At 52.5% G+C, this 25,495-nt stretch overlaps 1 protein-coding gene across 4 annotated transcripts in view; it reads left to right on the plus strand.

Moving 5' to 3' along the window:
- The first annotated feature begins 492 nt into the window (after positions 1-492).
- The window catches only part of KIAA1755, a 33,234-nt gene continuing 8,231 nt past the window's right edge, over positions 493-25,495 (plus strand). Inside the window, exons 1-9 of one of the 4 annotated variants that reach the window (XM_084776248.1) lie at positions 493-767; positions 1,123-1,210; positions 9,766-9,966; positions 13,509-14,796; positions 15,255-15,431; positions 17,892-18,015; positions 20,348-20,441; positions 22,578-22,661; positions 24,396-24,512. In XM_084776248.1, the coding sequence (XP_084632374.1) occupies positions 9,787-9,966; positions 13,509-14,796; positions 15,255-15,431; positions 17,892-18,015; positions 20,348-20,441; positions 22,578-22,661; positions 24,396-24,512 (2,064 nt within the window). In that variant the 5' untranslated portion in view covers positions 493-767; positions 1,123-1,210; positions 9,766-9,786. The remainder of the gene's footprint in view (positions 768-1,122; positions 1,211-9,765; positions 9,967-13,508; positions 14,797-15,254; positions 15,432-17,891; positions 18,016-20,347; positions 20,442-22,577; positions 22,662-24,395; positions 24,513-25,495) is intronic. The other 3 variants (XM_084776247.1, XM_084776245.1, XM_084776246.1) reach the window with 3 other exon arrangements.

Consider the following 25,495-nt stretch of genomic DNA (forward strand, 5'->3'; position numbering starts at 1 on the left):
ATAGTAGTGTCTCTGCTGCACTTAGCATAGTATTTGATAATAAACGCATCCCAGGGAAACCTAGTTCAGGGCACCTTGGGTGGGGGCTTCCAAACAACACACTTTCTCCCCTTCATGGTTGGTCTCAGAGCAGGGGAGCCCAGTATGGTGGGTGTCTGGAGCGCCTTGTGCTCTGCCTCACAGCAACCCAAGCCTGAGATTGAGTCATCAAGACGGATGGTGACTCTTACTCCCCAATTCCAGGAGGGGTTACTATCCTCACCAACATAGCCTCCACCACCTCCCCATTTTACAGGTGAAGAAACTGAGGCGTAGGCAACAAAGTGACTTGCAGAGAGGGACAAGAAGCCAGCTCTGACTTGGCAGTCCTGGGTAAGGACTCTGCAGGGAGAGACAAGCAACCCCGCCCTCAGACGAGGGCTCCGGTGGCCTCGGCAGGGGGTAGGGGGTGGGCTGAACGCCCGGGCTCCCATCACCCGTGGCGGCGGCGGCGGCGGGGCGGGCTGCTGGGCGAGGCGTCGCACAAAGGGCCGCTGTCCCGCCGCCGCCCCGCCCCCCGCGGGTGGCCCGCCTCTCCCCCGACTCCCCCTTTCGCCTCCTCAGTCTGGGTCCCCTCTCCCTCTTCCTTGTCCTGAGCTGACTAACCCTCGGGATGAGGCCGGATTGGGAGTCCCCCGCCCGCTCTCCTCACTCTCTCCAGAGCTAGGAAAGCCAAAGCTGCACAGGACAGAGACTGCCGGCTCCCGGACCAAAGAAGCATCACCATGGTAACGCCCTCCTGGGCTTGGACCACCTCGCTCTGCTGGGTTTTCTCCTGACACAGGCCCCTGGGGTCGGAGTTGGGGGTGCGCGCGCGAGCGCACGCAGCGCCCTTCGGTTCCTGGTCTGGGTCGGGTGCTTAGCTGGTCAGCCCTAGCAGGATTAGGGCAAAAGTGGGGCTCAGATCCACCCCTGGGCCGTGCGCCCTGTCTGGGCCTCTGCAGAGATGCAAGCTTTCATCTCGCTCCAAACCAGAATGCAAATCTGAACTGGAATTCTGGACCTTGGGCTATGCAGAAAACTTGGGGTGTTTTTAGCATGCACTTTAAACTCTCTACTGATTGACAGCGCTGTGTCCTGTAGGGTGTTTGGACTGAGGTGGGGATCAAAGACCCCTCCCAGAACAGCACATTAGTGCTGGGAAAGGGCGGACCCTGAAGGCTGCAGATGGGTAAGAGGGAATTGCTCACCAAATCTTGGGTATGCTTGCTGCTTTCGACTTCGGGGTTTGGCAAGTTAAAGGTGCACATGTTGGACCATGGGGTTCTCCCATGAGCATGAGGTGCAGAGGCTGGTGGGAGAAGGCTGAAGGGGTCCAGTACCTCTGTGCCTCAGTTTCCCGGACCTGCACCCTGGGAAAGGGGACCTCAGGGAGAGTTGTGTATGTGTCATTGTGCCAGTGTCTGGCAAGAAGGAATCTAAATGAAGTCTGGTGTAGAGAGAGTCCTAGCTCAGCTCCAGACAGAGTCAGGGTTGGGCAGAAGTCAGGGGAGAGCAATCTTGCAAATCTCAGGGGGATTTGAACAGAGCTGGGAGACAGGCCAGGGCGGTCACCCCTTGACGCTGGTTCACTATGCTGCCTTGGGTGGGCTTTCCCTTCCTGTGCAGGTCCACACCCAGAATTCTACAGAGGTGTATTCACACCGTGCATGCACACACAAATCCCTTTCCGCACAGCGTACAACAGGCACACAGGCCGTGTGGACCTGCTTGTTCATGCTGGCACATGGACAGACACCTGTGCACACAGACAGCACAACACCAGGCTCCAAATCCAGACACCAGAATCATGGTCCACACTGCTTGCTCTTGAAGCAGTTAAAAGTACATCCTAAAAGCCGGGCGTGGTGGAGCACGCCTTTAATCCCAGCACTCGGGAGGCAGAGGCAGGTGGATCGCTGTGAGTTCGAGGCCAGCCTGGTCTACAAAGCGAGTCCAGGACAGCCAAGGCTACACAGAGAGACCCTGTCTCGGGGGGAAAAAAAGTACATCCTAAGTGGCATGGCCTAAGGTAGTGGTTGTCTGCCTCTCTATAGAGCAAGACCCTGTGCTGGGCAGGCTATAAATGTAGGGCATACCACTCTCACCAACTCTAATTGTACACTTTTGGCTCCTCGTCACACACATGAGAACCCGTAGCCCCAGGAGCTGAGGTGGCTGGCCAAGTCTTTCTCACCCCGCACAGCCACCTTAGTGCCACAGCTCATCTATTTGTCAAAGGTCTGCTTTTGATGGGACCAGTTATTCATTTTTAAATTTATAATCCTCCTCCTCAATGAACTCCAGACTTGCAGGTTAAGGATCAGACCCTGGGGTGCTCCTCAGAATGGCTGAAAGAGTATTTCCTGACTGGGGAAGATGGGCATGTTTTCTTCCATGCCTGTGTGTGTGTGTGTGTGTGTGTGTGTGCGTGTGTGTGTGTGTCTGTGTGGTGTGAGGGAATGTATGTGCATGTGTGTGTACACATGTGAGGGGTGTATCATACAGTACATGTATATGTATGGGTGCCTGCATCACACACGGAAATCAGAGGAGGGCCTTGTGGGGGGATGCTCCTTTATCACTTGCACCTATTCCTTAGAGCCGGGGTCTCTTCCTGAACCTGGGGTCTTGCATTTTTATTGGCTAAGGTCAAAGAGCCCCTGGGATCCTCCTATGTCTGTCCTGCTCAGTGCTGGGGTTATAGGCATGTGTGAGGCCACACCCAGGTTGTGATGTGGGCATGGGGATCTATCTACACTACTCTATCCTCGTTTTAACTAATAAATGCTGTCACCCACCCTCTTCTCTGATCTTAACTCTGTTCCTTGAGTACTCTGACCTGGTCTCAGAATGCCCTTAAGGTTCACGATCTCTCCTGCCCCAGGACCTTTACCTGTGCTGCCTCTGCTGGGAAAACCCTCTTTGTCCTGTAAATCTCCACCCAAACAAACCCACCATGGTTTACCCTCTCATGATCTGCCCATGCTCATGGTAGCATGCCACTCCAGCGTGCCTTTGTGGCATGCATGTGGAGGTCAGAGGACAACTTGTGGGAGTGGGCTCTCTCCTACTATGGGGGGGATCAGACTGGTCATCTGGCTTGGTTGCAAGCGTTGTAACTTGCTGAGCCATTTTGCCCCTGGAGGAGATTTAGTACTGTGGCTTTTGTTGTTGTTTTCGAAACAGGGTTTCTCTGTGTAGCCTTGGCTGTTCTGGACTTGCTTTGTAGACCAAGCTGGCCTCGAACTCACAGCAATCCGTCTGCCTCTGCCTCCCGAGTGCTGGGATTAAAGGCGTGCGCCCCCACGCCTGGCATGTACTGTGGCTTTTAAAAATGATCGAATCGAGGGCTTTGTGCATGTTCTACCACCGAGCCACATCCCCAGCTCTCTTTTTACTTATTTTATTTTGAGACAGGATCTCACTAAAGCACCTGGGCTGGCCTAGAGAAGTCTGTATTCCTTGCCTGTAAGGACAGGTGCCATGGAAACCTGAGGAGATTTCTCACTCTGGCAGATCTCTGAAGGGTAGCTAGGAGCTTAGTTTGTGCAGGGAGGGGTACCGTGTGGGCAGAGGTGGCAGGTGCCCAGGAGGGGATGCCACAGGCTGAACGAGGTGGCACTTAAAGTAATTTTTATGGAAATGATTGAAATGGCACAAACACATCACAATAAATAAAGCAAATTTACATTGAAAATGAATAGGAAGAAAAGTCAAACACTGAATAATCGAGAATAAATACTAAGCAAATAACAAATCCAGGTATGTGATCATGGCAAGAAAACCTCGCACACAGGGCAGGCGGTGAGGAGGAACCCTGGCCAGAGCAGAGCCTGTTCAGGAAGCAGGTATGGTAGGATGGGAGTTCTAAGCACTAGGCCTACAACTGCGGAAGCAACAGGGGCCACTCTGTGTATGAAAGTCTACAGGGAGCCTCAGAGGATGCTTCTATCCACTGACTGGGAGGACACCATGAACCTCTGTTTATTAAGCTGTAAAACGGGGATAAGGTACCTACCCCCACAGAATTATCAGGACAATTATATAAAACCATGCACGGGCTTAGCATGGCCTCCCCCTGAAGGCTTACTCATGGCAGCTCGGAGGCAACCCTTGGGGATCAACTTTGTTATTTTATGGCTTGAGTGAGAAGTTGTGCCCCGGGCCAGAGGCACAGGAGAAGAGAGACAAGGGCAAGCATAAGAGGAGGAAGGGCTCAGACCAGCAGAAATAATTTACTGGATGCCACATGACTGGGCTGGACTTGAACGCAACTCTTTTGACACCCACTCTCGTCCCGGTTCAGTGCATCTGGGCCGTCTTTCCGGTTTTGAAATCCTGTTTATAAGGAGCTGATTTGAAAGCTGGTTTTATAAAGAGCCGGATTCTCACTCCAACCTCCATCCACCCACACAGAGGCAAAAAGCGCAAACAATTTGAGTCGGATGTGAGCAGGAGCTTTTAGCAAGCTGACTTTGGGACCTCAGCCTAGACAAGTTCAGGAGGCGAGTCCCAGGAACTGGAGGTCACAGGCTGACACCTGCTGGGCAGCAGCTGGCACACAGATGTGCTTGCTTTGGCCAATCTTGAAAACACTGTGGCTACTCAGGAGGGCAGGCAAGGCAGGGCTGCAGTGACCTCCATGGCTCAGGCCCATAGCTCCCATTGCTCCCCTTGGGGAGGGTGGCTAGTGTGTGTAGGGGGGTCCTCAGCGAGGGTCTGTGGGTGTGCTTTCTCACATGCATCTGCTTCCCTTTCTCCTATCACCCGCAAACCCCCTTATCAGACTGTTCCCCAGCAGGAGGAGGGACACAGGACGAGGTCGGACCCTTGAAACTTCCTCAGCAATTAAAGACTGGTCCATTTAGAAACCACATCCTTACCCCACACCTTCCAGAACAAAATTATATGGAGAATTCTAGAAGGGCCCTAGAATAGATATGCCCAGTGCTTATATATATATATATAATACTTTTATTAATTCTTTGAGAAGTTCATGCAAATATACAATTTTTATCATACTCAGTTTCACTTCTCCCCCAACTCCTCCCAGACCCACCCTCCGCTCCCCACTTCCTCCCAAATCTATCCTGTTTGGTTTTGTTAATTTGGTTTTGGTTTTGTTATTATTTTTAATTTTTCAAGACAAAGTTTCTCTGTGTAGCCTTGGCTGTCCTAGATTCGCTTTGTAGACCAGGCTGGCCTCAAACTCACAGCGATCCGCCTGCCTCTGCCTCCCGAGTGCTGGGATTAAAGGCGTGTGCCACCATGCCTGGCTTTTTTAAAAAAAAAAAAAAACTCTGGAGTCCAATTTGTGCTGCCCATATACTCACTGGTGTGGAGCTATCCACTAGCCATCAGTCCATGTACTCGGGGCTAACCTCTCAAAAGAAGCCATCAACTGCCAGTCATTCCTCCTCAGCAGAGGGAAGGCCTGCCATAGGCTTCTCCCAGCCCGTTGCTGGGATGCTCAGTGGCTTCATCTTGTGCAGCTCTTGTGTAGGCAACCACAGCTTCTGTGAGCTTGTGAGGGCCGAGGTCCTGTCCTGGCCAGGAGACACTGTCCTCCCGTAGCAGTTCTGGGGACGCTCCTCTGGAACTTGTCTGGCCTGAGATTCTAAAGCCAGCTGGTCATCTCTGACCTCTGGCTCTTAAAATCTTGCTGCCTTATCTCCCATGATGGTCCGTCCCATTGGTATGATGCATTGGCACTTTGGCCAGTTTCAAGTTTCTGCCTTAAACTGCACCAGAAGACGGAGGAGGAGGAGGAGGAGGAGGAGAATAAGAAGAGGAAGGAAGGAACAAGGAAAGAAAGAAAGAAAGAAAGAAAGAAAGAAGGAAAGAAAGAAAGATCTCTGATGAGGCCTGAGCACTCCAGTGCCTCCCACTTATAAGGAGAAAACCTGTGGCCAAAAATGTCACCTTGCACGGCATAGTCCTAGCTTTTTCCCCCTAGCTTTTTGCTTTCTTCTTCATTTGTGGTGAAGATGGATGGAACCCAGGTCTGTACTCAGTAGGCAAACGCTCCCCACCTTCAAGCATCTCAGCCTTTCCACAGAGCAGAGGGAATGCCCTAAGACCCTCCCCACACCAGCCCTTGCCTCTCTCTTCCTTTCCAAGAGGAAGAGGAGGAGGAAGAGGAGGAGGAGGAAGCAGCCAAATGAGAGTAGAATCTTGGCTCTGCGGAGTAAGTGGAAAGATTGGACCTTTAAGCCAGCCCAGCCCACATCTCAGAAGGCCCAGCTAACAACATCTGGCGAGACCATTTAAAAAAGGAGCCAGCGTTAAAAGCACACGATCACACTTTTTATGTTTTCCCCCCTGGTTATAAAAGCTACACTCACTGGTTCCAGAGTGTTTGGAAAATATAGCAAGCTCAGAAGAAAATTAAAAGGCTGCCTCGTGAGGCCCCTGCCCCTCGCTGCCCTCAGGGTAACTTTGCTTAATGCCCACTTGAGCTTTGTCTGGATCTACTCACATTCTGCGGATCATACTGTATGGAAAAATTTTCTCTAAAAACATAACAGAAGCTTAGATTTGGAAGGGGAACAGTTGGCTAGGAGTAAGCCTCTTTGTGGGGGGTCACAGAACTCTAGTATATTGAGCTGGGTAATGGTTGCCAGGGTTGGTACATAGGTAAAAGCATATCTGCCTGCATACTTTGTATTTGCTGATTTTGCTTGATAAAATTAACATTTCGGATGACTGTAGATCAGGCTTGCTGCAAAGCTGCTGAAATAGACGTGGACAGACCAGAGCAATGGTGCATGCCAGTACCCAGCACTCAGGAGACAGCGGTAGGAACTGGTAGGCAGTCTGGGCTGCCTAATGACTTCAAGGCTAGCCTTAGCTTCTGGTGAGAACCTATGTCAAAAGACCAAGAGCTGGAGGCATGGCTCGGTGGTGAAGGGGGTGGGGTGGGAGAAGGGAGCATTCTCATGCACAGACCCTGGGCTCCAGCTCAGCACTTCAAAAAAGAAGCTAGGACGTTTCATGTATCCATCCTTGGCTGGTGTGCTGGGCTCTTTCTCTGGCCCCGGTTGCAAAGGGCAAGTCTTGCTTCTATCTTTTTTAAAGCATCCATCCATGCTTGGCTCCTGTGAGGAGCAACTGACTGCCGTCTGGCTGGGCTGCCCTCACTGGGAAGGAATGGAACCATGTCTCTCAAGTTTCACAGCGATCATTCAGAGTCTGGCAGCAGCATTTGGACTCCTGTGGTCCAAGGGCGGGGCTGCTCAGCTCATTTGTGATGGCCAGGGCCAGCATTCTTCCCGGCAGCCTCTGGGGCCTCTTCACCATGTTCTTCCTGAATTCTTGGACAGTTCTGAGACTCAAGAGTCAAGCCTCTGGTAGGTAGTGAGTCGCCTTGAGTGTAGCCTGTCCGCTTGTCACAAATTCCCACTGTTCGGCCATGTTTAAAGCTGGCTAACGTGTGTGGCAAGTGCAGGCAGCCTGTGCAAGTCGAGGTTGACACAGTGGGCAAACCTTGCTTTTCCTCTTGCGGTTTCTTTAGGCCATGAGAATCCGGAAAGGAGTGAATCCCAGACAGAGCAGGCAGCCAGAGGCTGGGCAAGCCAGCTGTCTTCACTGCCATGGGTCTGGGGTGCATTCTCACTGTTTTTTTCCTTCTAAGACCCAGGGCAAGGTTGGCTCTGACCTTTTAGCTGCCAAATGAGGTGCCCTAGGTTAGCAGTGGCATCACTGTGGGTGATACCAAAGAAGAGACTGTGATTGTAGGGCTGGTACGCAGCAGGTGCCTGGAGACTAATAGTCATAGTCTCTCTCTCTCTCTGTGTCTCTGTCTCTCTCTCTCTCTCTCTCTGTCTCTCTCTGTCTCTCTCTCTGTCTCTCTCTCTGTCTCTCTCTCTCTCTCTCTCTCTCTCTCTCTCTCTCTGTCTCTCTCTGTCTCTCTCTCTCTCTCTCTCTCTCTCTCTCTTTCCCCTTTCTCTCCTTTTGAGGTAGGAACACAGTTAGCTACCTTTCTGCAAAGTGGGTAGATGTGAAAAACAACAACAACAACAACAACAAGCCCCAACAGTTTTAATAGTACAAATGCTGAAGGTCATGAATACTTACATTTCCAAAAATGAAGCAGACATCCTGGCTGGAGATGAGGCCTAGAGAGAGCAAGTCCCTAATAAAGGCCACCAAAAAAAAAAAAAAAAAAAAAAAAAGATGTGCCAGTGACCCATCGTAGACAGGGTAGAGGGGGGCACACGGCAGGAAGGGATGCAGGTCCAGTGAATTATGGGCCTGGGCCCTTGGATGGCATTTGTGATCTCTTTCTCTCACTGTCCCCAGGTTGGTGGGTTCCTCAGTCAAAGACACCGTGATGAAGGTGACTTATAGAAGAAAGAGTTTACTTGGGACTTGCCGTTCCAGAGCACCGCCATGGCAGGGAGCAAGGCATCAGGCAGGCATGGCGGGGCGGTGGCCGAGAGCTCATGACAGAGTGCTACCTGGGAATGGCTCGAGCTGCTGAAACCTCAAATCCTACCCCCCAGTGACATGCTTCCCCTAACAAGGCCACACCTTCTAATCCTTCCCAAACAACTCCAGCTGGGGACCAAGTACTCAAACATGCAAGCCTGTGGGACCTTTCTTGTTCCGATTGTGACAGTGGGAAGCAGGGGTTGGCTGGTGGCTAAGGCTGGGGTCACTAGTGAGGCCAAGAGGCCTGGTAAACCCGTCCCTGCTCTACCACACCAAGGATCCCTCTCTCAACTCTGGAGGGTGACCTCCCATTCCCACCCCACACCTCAGCATCGTGACCTACTCTCCTTCAGCATGCAGCTGTAGGCATTTTTTTCTTCACTCATTCACTTATCCTGACAACGTAGGGGGTGGGGTGGCCTGTTCCAGGGAGGCTACAGATAGCGAGGACCGTGGCCCCTGTCTCACACCCCTGGCTTTGGAATCTCACCTGCCTACAGTCCCTGCTCTATTGCCGCCAGTCCCTCTTGGCCTGTATTCACAGTCTGTGGAGATTTCCATGTGAGCCCCTTTGGGTGCTGTCCTACATGACCCATTTGCCTTTTGGGGACCAGAAGTCAGTGTGAAAACTTTTCTAATAAGATACCGAAAGAGGAGAAACATCTAGCCGAACTGGGTAGAAGCTGATGTAAAGTCCAGAGTACTTTCCAGAACAGGAAAGGGCTGTCAGGAGTCTTGAGGTTAAATTAAGAGGGAGTTGCCAGGTGAGGAGGTGAGAAAGAGGTAGGCAGGTGTTTGGGAGGAAGGGACAGCACTGGCAGAGGCCTGAGGTGAGTTAGAGACTCCTCCTGTCACGGTGGAGGTACAGACAGAGGTGGCAGGGCTGGGGGAGGCTGGCGTCATGCATAGCAGCTAGACCTAAGCGGCTGGATGCCTGGTGAACATGGCTGGAGTGAGGCAGAGAAGGCGGTTGCATGAAATTGATGCTAGCCCTTGGCTGGGGGAGGAGTTATAGAGAGGGAGAGGCTATTGAATGTGACACAACTTAGGGCTGTTGAGGAGGGGGGCACAGTTTCAGGAAGGCAGCTGCAGAGGGCATGCTGCCATGGGAGCTGGGCTGTGGGGCCATCACGGGGCAGAGGCAGGGAGTTACAGGCTTGGGAAGTTCCTGAGCTTGGCAGGAGTAAAGTGGGGGACTAGTCCTTTCCATGGGAGTCAGCAAAGCCTCACTCACAGGGGTCCTGGACGTCACAGCAGAGGGCTCCTGCGCTCACTGCTACTGTAACTGTTCTTCCTCTCTGCTGTCCCTAGCAGGACCCTTCAGCTCTCGACATGGCCATCCAGCATGCCCTGGCAGGGCTCTACCCACCTTTTGAAGCGACTGCCCCCACTGTCCTGGGTCAGGTGTTCCGGCTCCTGGACTCTGACTTCCGGGGAGATGGGCTGAGCTTCCTCCTGGATTTCCTCATCCCTGCCAAGCGCCTGTGTGAGCAAGTACGGGAAGCAGCCTGCGTAAGTAGGGGAGAACCTGGGCTGTGATAGCTAGCTCCCTTAGAAGGCCAGAGGGCTGGGATCAAGGAGAGAGGGAGATAGGCAAGAAATATGGTGGCAGTGGGGAGGATTCTCAAGAACCACTGCTTATCCAAAGGGAAAGTCCATCTGCCAGTAGAGAAAGAAAGTTATTTAACTTACAGCCCTGTGATACCTAGGGGCCAATGACATTTAGATTTCATCAACAGGAGGGACATCCAGGTGTCCAAGGACCTTGCCTGGCCTTGAGGGACCTGCCTGGGTGCTGGTAACCACTGGCTCTGGCCCTGGTGCTGCCACTTCCACAGAGGCAACACAGAATATTCCAGAGCATTCCTAAAGACAAGCTCACTTTTACGCCTGGAAACCTCTTGAGACTTCAAGGAAGTAACTCTTGGGGCAAAATGGGACAACAAATGTTTACAACTTAGTCCCCACTCAGGCCACGAGTTTACCCCAGTCAACCTACTTGAAGACACATTCTGTTTCCTGCTCTGGCTTCTCTCTGTTGGCCAATGGCCACAACAGCTATGAAAAGGATCTTAATTGGCCAGCCTGTGGTCATGTGTCCATGGCTGAACCAATCACTGTTGACCAGAGGAATTGGGTATTAAGAGTGACCAGACCATGCCATGTTGGGGGCAGTGTTGGTGTACGCCTTTAATCCCAGCACTCGGGAGGCAGAGGCAGGTGGATGTCTGTGAGTTCAAGGCCATTCGGGTCTACAGATTGAGTTCCAGGACAAACCGTGTCTTGGGAAAAAAAAAAAAAAAAGATTGACCAGACCTGAATCATGTTCTGTCTCTGTCTCTGTCTGTCTGTCTGTCTGTCTGTCTGTCTGTCTGTCTGTCTGTCTGTCTGTCTATCTGTCTGTCTGTCTGTCTCTGTCTCTGTCTCTCTCTGTCTCTCTGTCTCTGTCTCTGTCTCTGTCTCTGTCTCTCTCTCTCTCTCTCTCTCTCTCTCTCTCTCTCTCTCTCTCTCTGTGTGTGTGTGTGTGTGTGTGTGTCTGTCTGTCTGTCTGTCTGTCTGTCTGTCTGCTTCTCTCTCTTAACTGTTTTAGGAAAATAGCGGGGAGATCACCAAGGAATCAAAGTTCTGATTGCCTCTGTCCTCCTCCCTCAGAAGTTTGGCAGTGCCCTTTGAGTTACTGTTAGTTACCCTGAGCCCACTGCTACCCCCCATCAAGAGCCACACAGCTAGTCTTAGGACCCACAGCACTTGCTGGGGAAAGCCCCATGGGGGCTGCACCTGAAGGAAAATACTAAAGTGTAGTGTTTCCCAGAAGCCTTTGCCTGTGGCCTCTCCATGAGCCTCTAACCTTGTTGCATGAAGGTCCTCCCCCCCCCCACTTCTTTTTCCCTCACCGTGACAAGCCATATTACTGTCACTGCTTGGTTGTTCAAACCACATGTGTGGGGCTGGAGCGGGAGCCCGGGTGGTGGAGGGCTTGCCTAACGTGCACGAAGCCCTGGACTTGGATTCATCCACATAAACTGCCATGGCGATGCTTGCCTGTGATGCCAGCATTCAGCAGGTGGGAGCAGGAGGATCAGAAGTTCAAGGTCATCTTCAGCTACAGTGTGAGAGCTAAGCCATCCTGGGCTACATGAGACCCTCTGTCCTTAAAAGAAAAAAAAAGGTCAAAAGCACACTCGCCCTGACCCCTTCTTGCTCAGTGGTAAATTCACAGCCTTTCTGTGACTTTATTCTTAATTATAGACACATTTGATTTGCCTGTCATGGGCAAATTCATGTCACCTCACCATAGACAGGAGCTGAGGGACTCACAGTAGGTTTTTATTTTCTGCATTTCACAGTAGGTTTTTTGAGGTCAGGTTCTCTACTTCAAACCAAGACTCGATCACTGAGACCGTGGGGGTTCCGCACCATCACCCCAACTCCTGTGGGTGACACCGAGAAAGACTAAAGTGGCCTTATGAAAGAGTGGCAATGGCCTGTTCAAGGTGGTGGGGCAAGGCAGTGACAGGGTTCCCCGACCTCTCATGATGCACACTGTTTCTGTGGTTTCTGTGTCATTTTAATTGCTCAGCCGGTGAGATGACTCAGTAGTCAAAGGCTCTTGCCACACAAGCCTGGTGACTCAAATTTGATTCCTGGGACCCACATATAAAAGAAAGGAAAGAACCCAGGCCTCAAACTTATTCTGTGACCTCCACATGGGCGCTGCCCCGCTATGCACACGCACCCACCCAAGCAGGTATTTTCAGACAGGAGTGAACTCATGTTGCCTGAACCTCTCCAAGCATCGCGCGCGTTGGCTTTTCTGCACCCGTATTCCATCTATCTATTTCATGTCAGCCCAGGAGCATAACGATAAGTTATATGGGGGGGGGCTTGTTAATCACCCACTCTAGCTCCCAAGTAAATGAGATAGAGACGTAAGAATTATTAATAGGTTGGGTGTGGTGGCCCACGCCTGTAATCCCAGCACTGGAAAGGCAGAGGCAAGTGGATCTCTGTGAGTTCGAGGCCAGCCTGGTCTACAAAGTGAGTCCAGGACAGCCAGGGCTACACAGAGAGACCCTGTCTCGAAAAATCAGAACAATAATCTTTAAGCACTATAACTGGGCAGATACCTGTTTATACTATTTCTCTATACTAGTCTTGCTATTTCCCAGCCATGTGCCCTGAATTTCTTGCCTTATTGGTCCTGTCTGAACTAACTGTTTCTCCTCCATCAGGTCAGTTCTTAATCACTACATCCTTTCTCCTCCACCTTTTCTTCCTCCATGGTCCCTACTTGAGACTCTGAGACAGGGAACCAAAGTTCTGACTCTCTTCTGCCCAGCCATAGGCTGTCCAGCTTAAAAAAAATTTTTTTTAAAAAAATTAACTAATCAGAGATAATTGGGGAACAAAGTTTACACAGCATTGATCAAGAATACGTGACAATGCCCTCATCCGGACTGCAGTCAGATCTTGGGGCTCAGAATTCAGCATCTGAATTACACAAAACACCAGACTGACACACACACCCCTGCCCCCCCCACACACACAGGAGTACTGGTGCGTTTTATTTAACTCCAATTTGCAGAGAGAGAAATCAAATCTCAGAGCAGCTCAGCAACATGTACACACAGCCCATTTAGACCTCTAACCCATGTCTTCCTGGCTTTGGGGGAGGGGTTGGAGGGGTTTGGGAGGAGTGGGCGCCTGTGCTAAGGCTCCGGCTGGGTTGGAAGAAGTTTTTTTGGGTAAAAGGGGAGGGAAAGGGAGGGCCATGAGCCAAGCAGGGTTGCCATGGAAGGCACTTGTTGGTTTTCATGCCAGGAGTTATCAAGCTATCTTCAAGGCCAGTGCCCAGGATAGGAGCAAGTGACCGCACACACTCTGAGAGCAAAGGCCTTTTTGGTGTCTGGTTCTGGGTGTCTCTCTTGCCTGTGCCCTGTCCCTGGTGTTCCAGGGCCCATATGGGAGAGGGAACGATCTGACCAATACCAAGGTCCCCTGGGGCCTGTTTCTCTGACGCCCTTCCCTCCCCCCCCTCTCTTTCTCCTCTCCAGGCCCTCTATAGCCACTGCATCTTCCTGCACGAGGGTTGGCCGCTGTGTCTGCGGGATGAGGTTGTGGTCCACCTGGCACCGCTCAACCCGCTTCTGCTGCGTCAGGGGGATTTCTACCTTCAGGTGGAGTCCTGGGGGGAGCAGTCCGTCCACATGACACTCAAGTGTCTCTCCTCAGACCTCCGCCAGGTGGACAAGCAGCCGATCCCTGAGTCCTCCTACTGTCTCATGTTCACTCCAGAATGGCTGGAAGCCATCCGCAGTGACTTTGAGGGACGTCCCTTACACAACTGCCTCGTGGCTTCGGAAAGTGGCGTCACGCCTGTGCCTTGGACCAGGATCACCAGCCCAGAGTTTGTAGATGGCAGAGCCCCGATAGTGAACGACCCTTCCTCAGACGGGGACTCCTGTCCACCAGAGGCACTCCATCTCAGCAGCCCTCAGGAGCCACGCCAGGCCAGCTCCTCGGGCGGCAAGGGGTCTACGGCCCAGAGTTGGGCTAAGGATAAAGGGAGGCAGTCGGGGGACAAGTATCTGGGCCTCATCAAGGTGGAGCCAGCAAGGCCAGGGCAAGTGGCCTTCAGGATAGACAGTGAGACCAACCAGGCCCTGGAAGGGGACTATGTGGCTCTCCTGGGCTTTCCCCAAGAGTGTAGAAGGGGGTCCCGAGACACGGAGGTAGTGGCACTCTGTGATCCTCAAGGCCCACAGGAAGCAAGATCCGGAACTAAAGGGGCACCTCCCTTGGGAAGACAGACATGTGCAAAGCCAGCAGGCTCTGGAGAGAAGCCCTGTAGTGGGGGCTCAAGGAGAAAGGCCAGGCATAAAGCCTCTGGCCGCACTACAGTACAGCAGCCCCACTTTGGTGTCCTGGAGAATCCGCTGGACTGCACCTCTGGCCTGGCGAAAGACACTGAAGAAGAGGCAGCAGCCTCCAAGATACAAAAGCCTTTGGGAACACCGGCAGCTATGGTCCAGCTCAGGCCTGGGCCAAGACAAGCATCCTCTCCCCTCTTGTCCCCACCTGGCCCTGTAGCCCCAGCGTCTGAGACGAAGACAGAAGAGACCACACCGGGACATGGCAGAGCTTCCAAACGTGGGGCCTGCCTCAGTAAGAACGCCTCCTTCCATGGGTCCCCAGCTCCTGGGCTCCAGCTCTCCTTCTTGAAAGGTCAAAGGGCACCTCAGGAGCCCCCTGAGAAGACTCTACTCCAGCACGCCACGCCTTGGGAGACCCTGGGCCCCCTTAGCTCCTTGCAGCCTCGCAGAGCCAAGGCTGGGGAGAAAGGTAAAAGCCTACACTCAGTAAGGCAAGAGCCAGGCTTCTCCTGGTGCAGGAGGCTCTGGCTGTGAGGGGCAGGGACCACAGGCTGCCTCAGTCTCAGGGGGCTAAAGGCCCCTCACTAGTGTAGAACTGAGCAGAGCTATTCATTAGGGCTGCCTGGGTTCACATTCCAGCTTTGCCTCATGCTGTGTGGCCTTGGCCAGACACTTAACCTCTCTGAGTTTAGGCCTTCTCTTTGTGCAAGCAGGGGATATGGCGATGGGGCGGGACTTGGGGCGGAGGGAAGGTACTGGAGGGTGGTGACATGAAGGGACTTAGCATCCCCGGCAGAGAGCAGATCATGTTATGAGCTAGATAGTCATTTGGGTGGGAAACAAAAACCCTGTCCCTGGGAAAAGTCTGTCTCCTGCCTAACAACATCCTCCGCTTTTTCTCTCCTCCCCGCCCTGCCCCCACCCCAGATGCAACAATTCTCCCCAGAACAGCTGGCTCAGGCCCAGTGTCTGGGGAGCCGCCTGGCTTCCAGCAAGACTCTGCAGCTCCCTCAGGACTTAGCTTGGAGGAGTGTTCCAGGCCCGAGCCCAGGATTGGGACTCTGGGGGTCACGCTTCTCCACTCCAGGATAGCCTGCCTGCCAGGTACCAAGGTTCAGAGGGGAGTGGAGGGGGGGTAGAGCCTCCTCAGAGGCTGGTGGGTAAAGAGGGGGCAAGGCCCAGGAGGCTGCAAAGTTTCCAACGACAGGCTTGGATTAAAAGAAAGCAGTTTCTAGGGACCCATTCAACTGTCCGTTCATTTGTCCATCCAACCAACCATCCATCTATCTATCTATCTATCTATCTATCTATCTAGACTTTGGTTAGGCAGCCAAGGTGTGCGCCAGGCTCTCTAGAAGCCAAGCCTGACACAGAAAGTTTTGGAAAGGCTCCCACAAGAAAGGGACCAGGACGGAGCAAAGCAAGGCAGGAAGCGGAAGGGATGACCTAGGCTGTGGCCACTCCCTCGGGTATGGATTACACCACCTAGCCGGCTAAGGGTCAGGGGTCAGTATCTAATGTCTGGGTCTGTTAGACATTAACCGCAGGCTGGTCTTGGTTGTGTCAGTCATTAACCGCAGACTGTTCCTGAGTCTGTCAGTCATTAAGTGCAGGCTGTTCCTGGAATGGGATGCAGGCTGAGCCAACAAGCTAGTACAGATAAGGGCAAGTCTTCCGGGTAGGAGACATCTACGAACGAGCCTGTTAATAGTCCTTCCAGTCCCTGGGGAGCACCCCCACCGAGGGGCTTTGGACCAGCTGCTGACAGCTTCCGTGCTGCACGTCGTATATTCCCAACTCGATTTCGATCACTGTTTTCTGAAGCCTAGACTCAGTCCTGTTAGGAAACAATCTGATGTAATCCCTGCACCCACAAAACCTTTACTCTAGTGTGAGAGAAAATTCAACAGGTCACTGTAATCCAACACAAAGGAGAGCACAGATAGTGCTCCTGGCTCCAGGCTTCCGGTGGGAGAAACCAGGAAGAAGTAAAGAAAAGTACAGCCATTTGGTAGTATATAATAGGCATTATCTGTATAAATATTGGGAATAGTGTTTCTGAAACAGGGCCCAGTACACGTAAAGGTCAGGAGCAGGAAGGACCACCAGGCCTTTGGGGGCTAACTGTCCTGCCACCTTGCTACTCCTGGACTTCTACGTCTCCTGGGCGCCATCTTCCCACAGATCCTAGAGGGGTCACCTGCTGGTGTCCCACTTATTTATTGAATATTTTTTTTAATTTCTCAGTGGCGTTAGGAGCCTCTTGCACTCCTACCTGCCTTTCCTATTTCTGTGTGACACTGATCACCCAACACGGCCATAGCAGAAAGGTTGTCTGGGGCTAGACATGGTATTTCTGGTACCACCCACCAGGCAAGGGCAGTGTTTAGGGCACAGAGATCTCCTTGGTCCAGTGAAAAAGCAAATCAGCTGGACAGTGATGCCTCCCCTGTGGGGTGCTGCCTGTTACCCAGCTCCTATCCAGGCAGCGTTTGGTAAGCAGGCAGAGCCAGGCACTGGCCACCTGATGCCTTGTCCCAGGGCATCCAGCATCTGAACTTTTGTTACTCAAACTTGGGCAGGGACTGACTCCATCTGTACAACGTGGGGGCTAGGGAGAAGATGCACACAGAGCTGTGGACCCATCTGCGCTCGGCAAGCTCCCAGACGTACAGGGTTAGAGCTGTGTTGTTCTAACCTCCACGCGCTGGCCAACTCCTCAGGCATCCGTGCCCTGATGCTGTCCTGAGCTCTGGGTTGTCGGGACAACTTACTGCAGGATCCTGGGCTGGAGCCAGAGTTCCAGAAGGAGGGGGATAAGGATGTGGTGCTTTGGCTGGACCAGAGGACAGGGAGGATCTCACTAGCTGGAGACAGGAGGGCGGGGCACACTAAACAAGTAGAACTGGGTGAGGGAAGGTCCTGCCAGCAATGCTGAGTCCTGGCGGGGGACAGTGAGACACATAAGCCTCCACTCTCAGAACAGGAAATGGCCTATCAAGAATACACAGCTGGAGAAGAAATACACAGCTGTGGGCTGTGTGGGATGGGGACAGAGATGGTACCCGGTCACCACAGCTGCATCCACTGGTCCTGGCTGAGCCCCAAACACCCTCAGGAACTGGTTCACTTAATCCCCAAAGAAACCTCATCTGCCCTGAACTGAATTTGTCCCATCAGATAGATGAAACTAAAGCTCAGAGTTGCACAGACTTACCCAGGGACACACAGCACATTAGGATGTGAAGTAGTCTGTGTGACCCAGAGCTCATTGCTCCAGCTTTGCGTCCAGGAGTGCATGTACTATACAGAGACAGCCCCAAGGATAGTGAGTGACTTGTCCTCTATGCTGAAGAAGAATTCAGAGAGACTTTCCTTAGGAAGGGGCTTTGAAGCTGGGCCTTTGTAGGATGAATAGGAGTTCGGAGGTCACAGAAAGAAGATAAGAAAGGACATTCCAGGTAGAAAGAACAGTGCAGGCAAAGGCCTGGGGAGTCACAGAGGAAGCTCCCATGGAGGCTTCCAGGACAATTGTCATTGCTCATGCTGTCCTCTCTCCTCCAGGTGGTAGGGACCGGGTCGGGCGGCCTCTGCTTCTGGTGTCAACGAAGGAGGAGGCCTGGGAGGCACCATGGTGTACTGCCTCGGAGGTCACAGAGCTGCTGTCCTACTTATTCAGTGTTCCTAGGTAAGGGGGCGCTATCATACCTTAACCCTTTCCGCCCTTACCCCTCAGCCAGGTATGTAGTGGAAAGGCCCTGGCGCCTTTCACCCACCATGTGTGCAGAGAGCCAGCCACAGGTTAGGCGCAGGGTGGAGGGGTGGAGGTGGCAGCAGATGGGCCCTGTCCCTACACAGGGCCTTCCCACGGCTGGTGTGAGACAGGGAAGGTGTGCGTGTAACATTCCACAGGCACACAGCAGGCACCCACAGCTCTGGCCTGATGGTGCACTGGAGTCATAGAATAACCAGGTGAGCTGTTGAAGCCGAGCACGCGGCCCCCGCCCAGCAAGAGCTTCATGGTCAGCAGGCCTGAGAACCTGCATTTCTAGTGTGGTCCCTGGCAACAGGGATGTGGCTGGGCGTGTCTTTGAGAAGCACTGTTGTAGAGCAGAGAGACCGAGAGGGTTGATTTTAGCCGGGAAGCCAGGGAAGCCTTCTTCTGGGAGGTGGCATCTTGGATACAAACGTTGTTGACTAAATAAAAGGAAGAGCAGTTGAATGAGTGAGAGGATGAATGAGAGACTCAAAGAACCAGGGCTTGAGGGCCACAGCGCAGTCAGTGAAGTGCTTGCCTTACAAGCACTAAGGCCAGAACCCACGTACAAAAGGCCATGTACAGTGGTGCGTGTTTGTAGTCCCTGCTCTAGGGATGCAGAGACAGGCCAGCCAGCATAGCCTAACAGGCACGTTCAGGCCAGTGAGAGACCGTGCCCCTGAGGATGAGACCCGAGGTTGTTGTCCGGCCTCGACACTCCTACAAGCATGCACCCGCACACAGACACACACAGACATACACAGATACACACACACACACACACACACACACACACACACACACACACACACACATACACGTAAACACACAAGGATAAGCACGAGTGATGGATGGCCCAGGCTGGTTTCCAGCACCTCTCTCTCCCCTACTTCATGGCTGGGGAGAATCCTGTCTCACCCCAAGACACAAGCTCCCACCAGGACGTGCAGAGGTGGCGTTGGTATCCCTACCACGTAGCTGTAGAACTCCAGCCAACTGGAGGCTCAGCATCTTGGGGGAGGTTAGGGAGCCTTGGAACCCTCTTTGCCACGCCCCATCCCAGCCACCTGCTCCCCTGCAGGCCACCGGATACCAGATATTCTGCAGGTGGAGCATCTGAGTTTCCTCCTCTGTGGCTCACCCTGATCCCCAAATGACCAGGAAGCCTGGGTAAGGGACATGGGATGCCAGCTCCTCTTTCAGTCTACTGCTTGGCTGCTCTGTGTCTCTGATTCCCTGCCTGGGAGTGGTCACAGCAAGCATTTATGCCCCTCTTGCTCTGGGCAGACACTGGGTACGGTAGGCTAATGCGCCTTCAATCCTCGTGCAGCCTTGTCAGTGATGGGGACGAGAAACAATGTGGCCAGGTGGCCAGGTACCCATGTAGGGACTTGCGGGCTGTGCCTGTGAACTGGTGGTGTAAGGTTGGAAGACAGCTGGAGGTGTCTTCCAGACCCCTTTGACCAGCAGACCGTCTGAGGGCACTCACAGCCCACCAGACTCCCCTAGGCCCCGCCCACTCTCCCCTGTGATGCTCAAAGTCTGAGGGCCCTGGAGTTATAGTGATTATACAAAGTAGGGGCTCTGTCTCACTCGATTGGTTACCTCTCTTCTTCTCCTCTTGCCTGCTCTGTCCCCCTTCCTCCCCCCTCCACTTCCCAATACCTTCCTCCCACTTTCAAGGAATTCCTTAAAGGAGAAAATAGATTTTCGCCCCCTGAAACCATTCAGTTAACTTGCCTCATCTCATTGGGAAAAGATAGGTCCCATGACCCCATCAAGCCAGGGAAGTTGGGTCGCTGTGTGGCTTCTATAGATCAGAAGCCAGGTGCGTGAGCTGGTAAATTCTGAACAAACGGAGGCTCTGCACACACACACACACACGCACGCACGCACGCACGCACGCACGCACGCGCACACACACACACGTAGGGAGTTGTTTTGTTGTTTTATTTCATTTTATTTTATTGGCTTGGAACTCTGAGAATGGAACCCAGTGAGGCTTACACATAGCCTCATCCCTGACCACAAAAGGATGGTGGATGCAGCCACACTAGTGGGTACGGTGATAAATCACCTGGTATCTGTGAGGTGAAGAAGAGGAGGCTGTGAATTCTGCAGGAGGAATCCTGGGTGCTTCCTGGAGGCGGCATTGGTCTTGCAGAGCAAAGACTCTAGCCAACCTGTTTCCCTCACCTTTCCCCCAGACCCTCTGGAGTCCCGGGCTGCCCTGCAGGCCCTGATTTCTGTTTTCTACCCACAGGCTGGAAGCTAAAGCCAAGGGGCTGCTGGTGGTGATCGATGCCAGGAAAGGGCCCCCGAGGCCTGGTCTGGTCAGTGCCCTGCAGAGCGCACAGGTGAGTGCCATTTAGGGAGCTTTAGTTTAGCTGGTCTTGGGGGGTCCCCAGGGACCATGACATGCCTCGTGGGCTTAAGGTTGGTGTCACAAAACCCAGACAGAGACCTTTAGTGACAACTAAAAAAAAAAAATCCCTCCTGGCTCAAGAGACTGCTCAGTAGTTAAGAGCACTGACTGCTCTTCCAGAAGTCCTGAGTTCAATTCCCAGCAATCACATGGTGGCTCACAACCATCTCTACCCTCTAATGCCCTCTTCTGGCCTGCAAGTGTAGAGCACTCATATATGTAAAACAAAATCTTTTTAAAAATGAGTTGGTTTCCCTTTAAAAAAAAAAAAAGTGCAGCCAAGCTTCTGGAAAAAGGGCATTGACTGGTTTGATGTACTAATAAAGAGGTTAAAAAGTGGCAGCCTTGAATCCTAAAGAGAAAGCTAAAGGGTGACTCTCTTCAGAAAATCATTGTATTAGACTGAAGGGGCTCAGGGTGTAATGGGGCCTTGAGGTGAGAGGGATGATGCGGCAAGGGAGGGACAGATCTACAAGGACCTGAAAAAGAAGGGGCGGGGGCTCCCCTTAAGGGGCTCCTCTTAAGACCCGGAGAGGAGCTTCATGGAGAGTGAGGGTAAGAAGCTGGATGGTGGTGGCGCACGCCTTCAATCCCAGCACCCAGGAGGCAGAGGCAGCCGGATGTCTGTGAGTTCGAGGCCAGCCTGGTCTCCAGAGTGAGCTCCAGGACAGACGGGACTACACAGAGAAACCTTGTCTCAAAAATAACAAAAACGAGAGAGAGAGAGAGAGAGAGAGAGAGAGAGAGAGAGAGAGAGAGAAAGCACACAGAGGTGTCTCCTCAGAGAAGTCCCCTGAGCAAATCCCTCTAGCAATCCCAGAAACAGAAGAGCATCAGACTTTTATAAGTTTGGGGGCAGGGGAGGGGGGCGCTGGCGGAATGTTTTATGTCATGTGATTTTGCTCAATGTACTGTATGTGACAGAGAGCAGGGACAGAGAGCCAGGCACCAGAAAGGAAAATCAAGTCACAGATTGCTTCTTTACTCTCTGCCCCAAAAAAAGCTGCAGGAAGGTGTGGCCTGGTCTCTTCTGGCTGTGGGATCTGACCTTTCAAGAGTGTCTACTGTCTTAAAGGAGCAGGCCCGGGGGGTGGAGAGATGGCTCAGTGGTTAAGAGCGCTGCCTGCTCTTCCAAAGGTCTTGAGTTCAATTCCCAGTAACCACATGGTGGCTCATAACCATCTGTAATGTGATCTGATGCCCTCTTCTGCAGATGAAGTACTCATATACAATAAATAAATAATTTAAAAAAAATAAAGGAGCAGGCCCACGTTTTAATGGCCAGGAGTTGAATCTACCTCTGGTTAAGGCCCCATCCAAGAGCTCAGAAGGTGCCACCAACTCTATTTCTGTCCAGGTCTTCCTAGAAGAGTGCCATTCTCTTTATTTATTTATTTATTTTTGGTTTTTTGAGACAAGGTTTCTCTGTGTATCCTTGGCTGTCCTAGACTCTCTTTGTAGACCAGGCTGGCTTCGAACTCACAGAGATCCGCCTGCCTCTGCCTCCTGAGTGCTGGGATTAAAGGCATGTGCCACCATACCGGGCTGGAGTGCCATTCTCTTATGGCCCCACTTCCACTTGGTGGCAGTATGGCTCCCAGCAGCTCTCTCTTGAAAGTCACACAGTCGGGCATTTGACTTCAGCAGGACACAGTGAGAGAGATCCCAGCAAGAGTTTCTTAGTGTATCATTTCTTCTGGTTGGCTCTGAAGTCCACATCGACTAAACCTCCTGCTCTGGGGGATTCTAAGCTCTGATTGGTTTTGCCTTAGGCCACATAAACACCCTGGCAGAGAACAATCTTAACCAGTCAATGTGTGTACCTGGATAGGTGAAAGTATGATGTACCTGGCCATCTGACTGCTCGTCTTATAGATGGGGAAACTGAGGCCTCAAGGAGGGCTTACAGCTCAGCTCAGGTTTGCTTTTTCTTGATGGTTCACTCAAAGCCTGCCACGCAAAGCCCCTACCCAGGGACCACACCATGCATCTACACATCCCTTGGGGTCAAGGAGGTGACAAAGGGAAAGGGGAACAGAGCTGTCCTGACGAGGCTCTTTCTTCACAGGCTCTGACTCCGGCCTCCATCAGCAAAGTGCTCCTCCTGGGGCAGAAGGCATCGGTCCTCAAGTTACCTGCACTACCTGTCCAGGTGAGTAGAGGCCTGGGCAGGGGCGGGGCAGGGGCGGGGCAGGGGCGGGGCTGGGGCAGGGGCGGGGCTGGGGCAGAGGCAGGGCTGGGCTTGAGCGGAGCTGGGCAAAGGGATGAAGAACCGCAGGAGTGAGCCACGCCTTGAGAGGAATTAGCCTAGCATGGGAATAGCCAGCTGCCGTCCCTTCTCCGCAGGAGGCATTGTCACATGGCCTTGGGTTGTTTCTTTCTGGAAGCCCAGCAGTTCCTGGTGGACAGTGCCATAGGGCTGAGATGTGCATGCGTGGAGATCAACTGGGAAGACTGTCTGGGCGGGCTTTCTTCTTTACAGACAGGCTAGGTAGAAGACCACCCAACAGCCAGACCCAGAACTGGAGTCTCAGCTGTGCTGGATCCTCCCCCGCTCCCCCTGCCCTATGCACCTGACATTTCTCAGACATCGCAGGAAACACCCTGCCGCCCTCCAAAGGGGCACCAACTCTGCTTGCTGCAGGAAGTGATCCTGGATGCACCCTCACATGAGGGGAGGCGGTGAGGTGGCTTAACGGGTAAAGGCAGTTGCTGCCAAGACTGACCACCTGAGTTCAACTCCTGGGACTTACGGTGGAAGGAGGGAACCAACTCCCAGAAGTCATTCTCTGACCTCCATGTGTGCTCCGTGGCAATTGTTCACACACACACAATAAAATAAAATTGATTAAAACAGAAGGCACGGAGAGAGTTGACCTTGCCTCCCGCATCCAGATTGGTTGCCCTGAAAATAACTTTTTTTTTTCATTGTCTCACAAAACGAAATTTCACTATTTCCTCTATTTTTTAATATTTTATTAATTTATTCATATTACATCTCAATTGTTATCCCATCCTTTGTATCCTCCCATTCCTCCCTCCCTCCCGCTTTCCCCCTACTCCCCTCCCCTATGACTGTGACTGAGGGGGACCTCCTCCCCATGTAAATGCTCATAGGATATCAAGTCTCTTCTTGGTAGCCTGCTATCCTTCCTCTGAGTGCCACCAGGCCTCCCCATCCAGGGCACTCTTAAATCCAAAGGCCAGCCTGCCCTGGCCTAGTGGATGGACGCTGTGGTAGGACCTGAGCAGACACATCTCTCGGGGATCCTATCCATGTGTAGGCTCTGATTCAGGAGTTCCCATGGGGGCTGGGATCTTGCAGTCTGTGCTCTGAGGGGATGACAAGGATGCTGCCTGTGAACTGCCCCTGGAGCATCCAGGACAGCAGATGAGTCCATCCCCACACTGCCCCACCCCAAGCCTGGAACAGCTCAAACCTGAAACCTCACTGCTTGGTGGAAGACGTTCCCAGGGCCTTCTCTGTGTCTCGAGGGGCATTGTTAGGATTTGGTAACCATCAGCCCCTAGGTGGGCACAGCGGGTCATTTGAGAGCGGTGAGGGCCATGTACAACTTCATCTCAGGGAGAGCAGTGTTGAAAAAGAGCTAACTTCCGGAAGAAGGAGCGCTGCAGTTGATTGATGATGTCTGCTTGGACACAGACTTGGGAGTAGCAGTATGTGTGACTTGTATGTGCCATTCCATAGTCGGGGTCTGGTTCAAATGATTTGTCAAAGCTTCCAGAGAAGACTCTGCTCAGAAAACACCACTCTGGACCTTCTCAGTGGAAGACGTGGTGCCTGGGCAGAAATCAAAACCAGACCTTCTACATCATCACTGGGGGAGAGTCCTCTGGTCCTCCTAACTCACTTTTTTATCTGCAGGTGGAGGTAGTGACCTCACTGAAGGCCCTCAGGAACCACGTGGACCCTAGCCAGCTGCCTGAGGCTCTGGAGGGCTCCTTTCCCTACAGCCACAGAGAGTGGGTGCAGTTTTTCCAGGTGCGCACCCTCATAGCCTTCGGTCTCCAAACCTTACTTCTCCTCGTCCCTTCACTGCCCTGCCCCATGGGTCCCTCAACCCTGTCAAAAACAGGGTTCAAGAACAGACTTCACTCAACAAACATTTACAATGAAGGTACAGGGTAGCCTCAACATGGCCTCAGGCTCTGGGGCCAGCTCTGCTCTGTGACTCTGGGTGAGTTTCCCACCTTCTCTGAGTCTTGCGTTCTTCGTCAACAAAGCAGGGGATGGGGAAGGTAATGAAATTACCTCTTTATGGGATTTTCATGAGGACTGAGTTAGTGTGAGTAAAGTAAAGTTTCATTATCAACTGAAAGCAGACTGACGGGCATCTGCTTTGTGAAGCCACAAGGCATGCCTCACGTGGTGGTTTAGTGTGCGTTGCCTCCTTTAGAGCAGGGAAGGAAACTGACTTCATTCCCTCTTCCCACTGCCCTGCAAGGGCTAATTTACACACACACACACACACACACACACACACACACACACACACACACCATGGTGTGCAACACCTCTCTCCCAATGAAAAAGTTAAAACAAACAACAGCAACAAAAAATAGAGGGGGGAGCGGGAGGGAGGGGGACACTGCTTTCCCGTGGGACCTAGAGAACTCTGCATGTCATGAGTCTGGAAACAAACCAGCACAGCTTTCAAGGCAGCATCAACCTGGCATCAAGTGGCTGAGTCACCCTCAAGCCAGTTTATAGTCCCCAGCAAGTAGCCATGGTTCTACAAGACACTTAGCATAAGGGGCCTGGCCATCTTGGTCTTTGTGTTCCAGGGGGTCCTGGAATCACCGGGAGATGTGAAGAGTCACTGTGAACTCACACGTCAGTGGCATGTGTGCTCCCAGGCTCCAGGTTCCCTCTCCAGGGGGCCACCCTTTAACCCAGTGACCTTTGAACTTCAGTTTTCAGGCTTTTCCATTAAGTGGAATCTTGCTGGGTGTTCCAGAGTGTGA

This window comes from Acomys minous (assembly GCF_964271855.1).
Source record: "Acomys minous genome assembly, chromosome: 3".
NCBI classification, from domain to species: Eukaryota; Metazoa; Chordata; class Mammalia; order Rodentia; family Muridae; genus Acomys; species Acomys minous.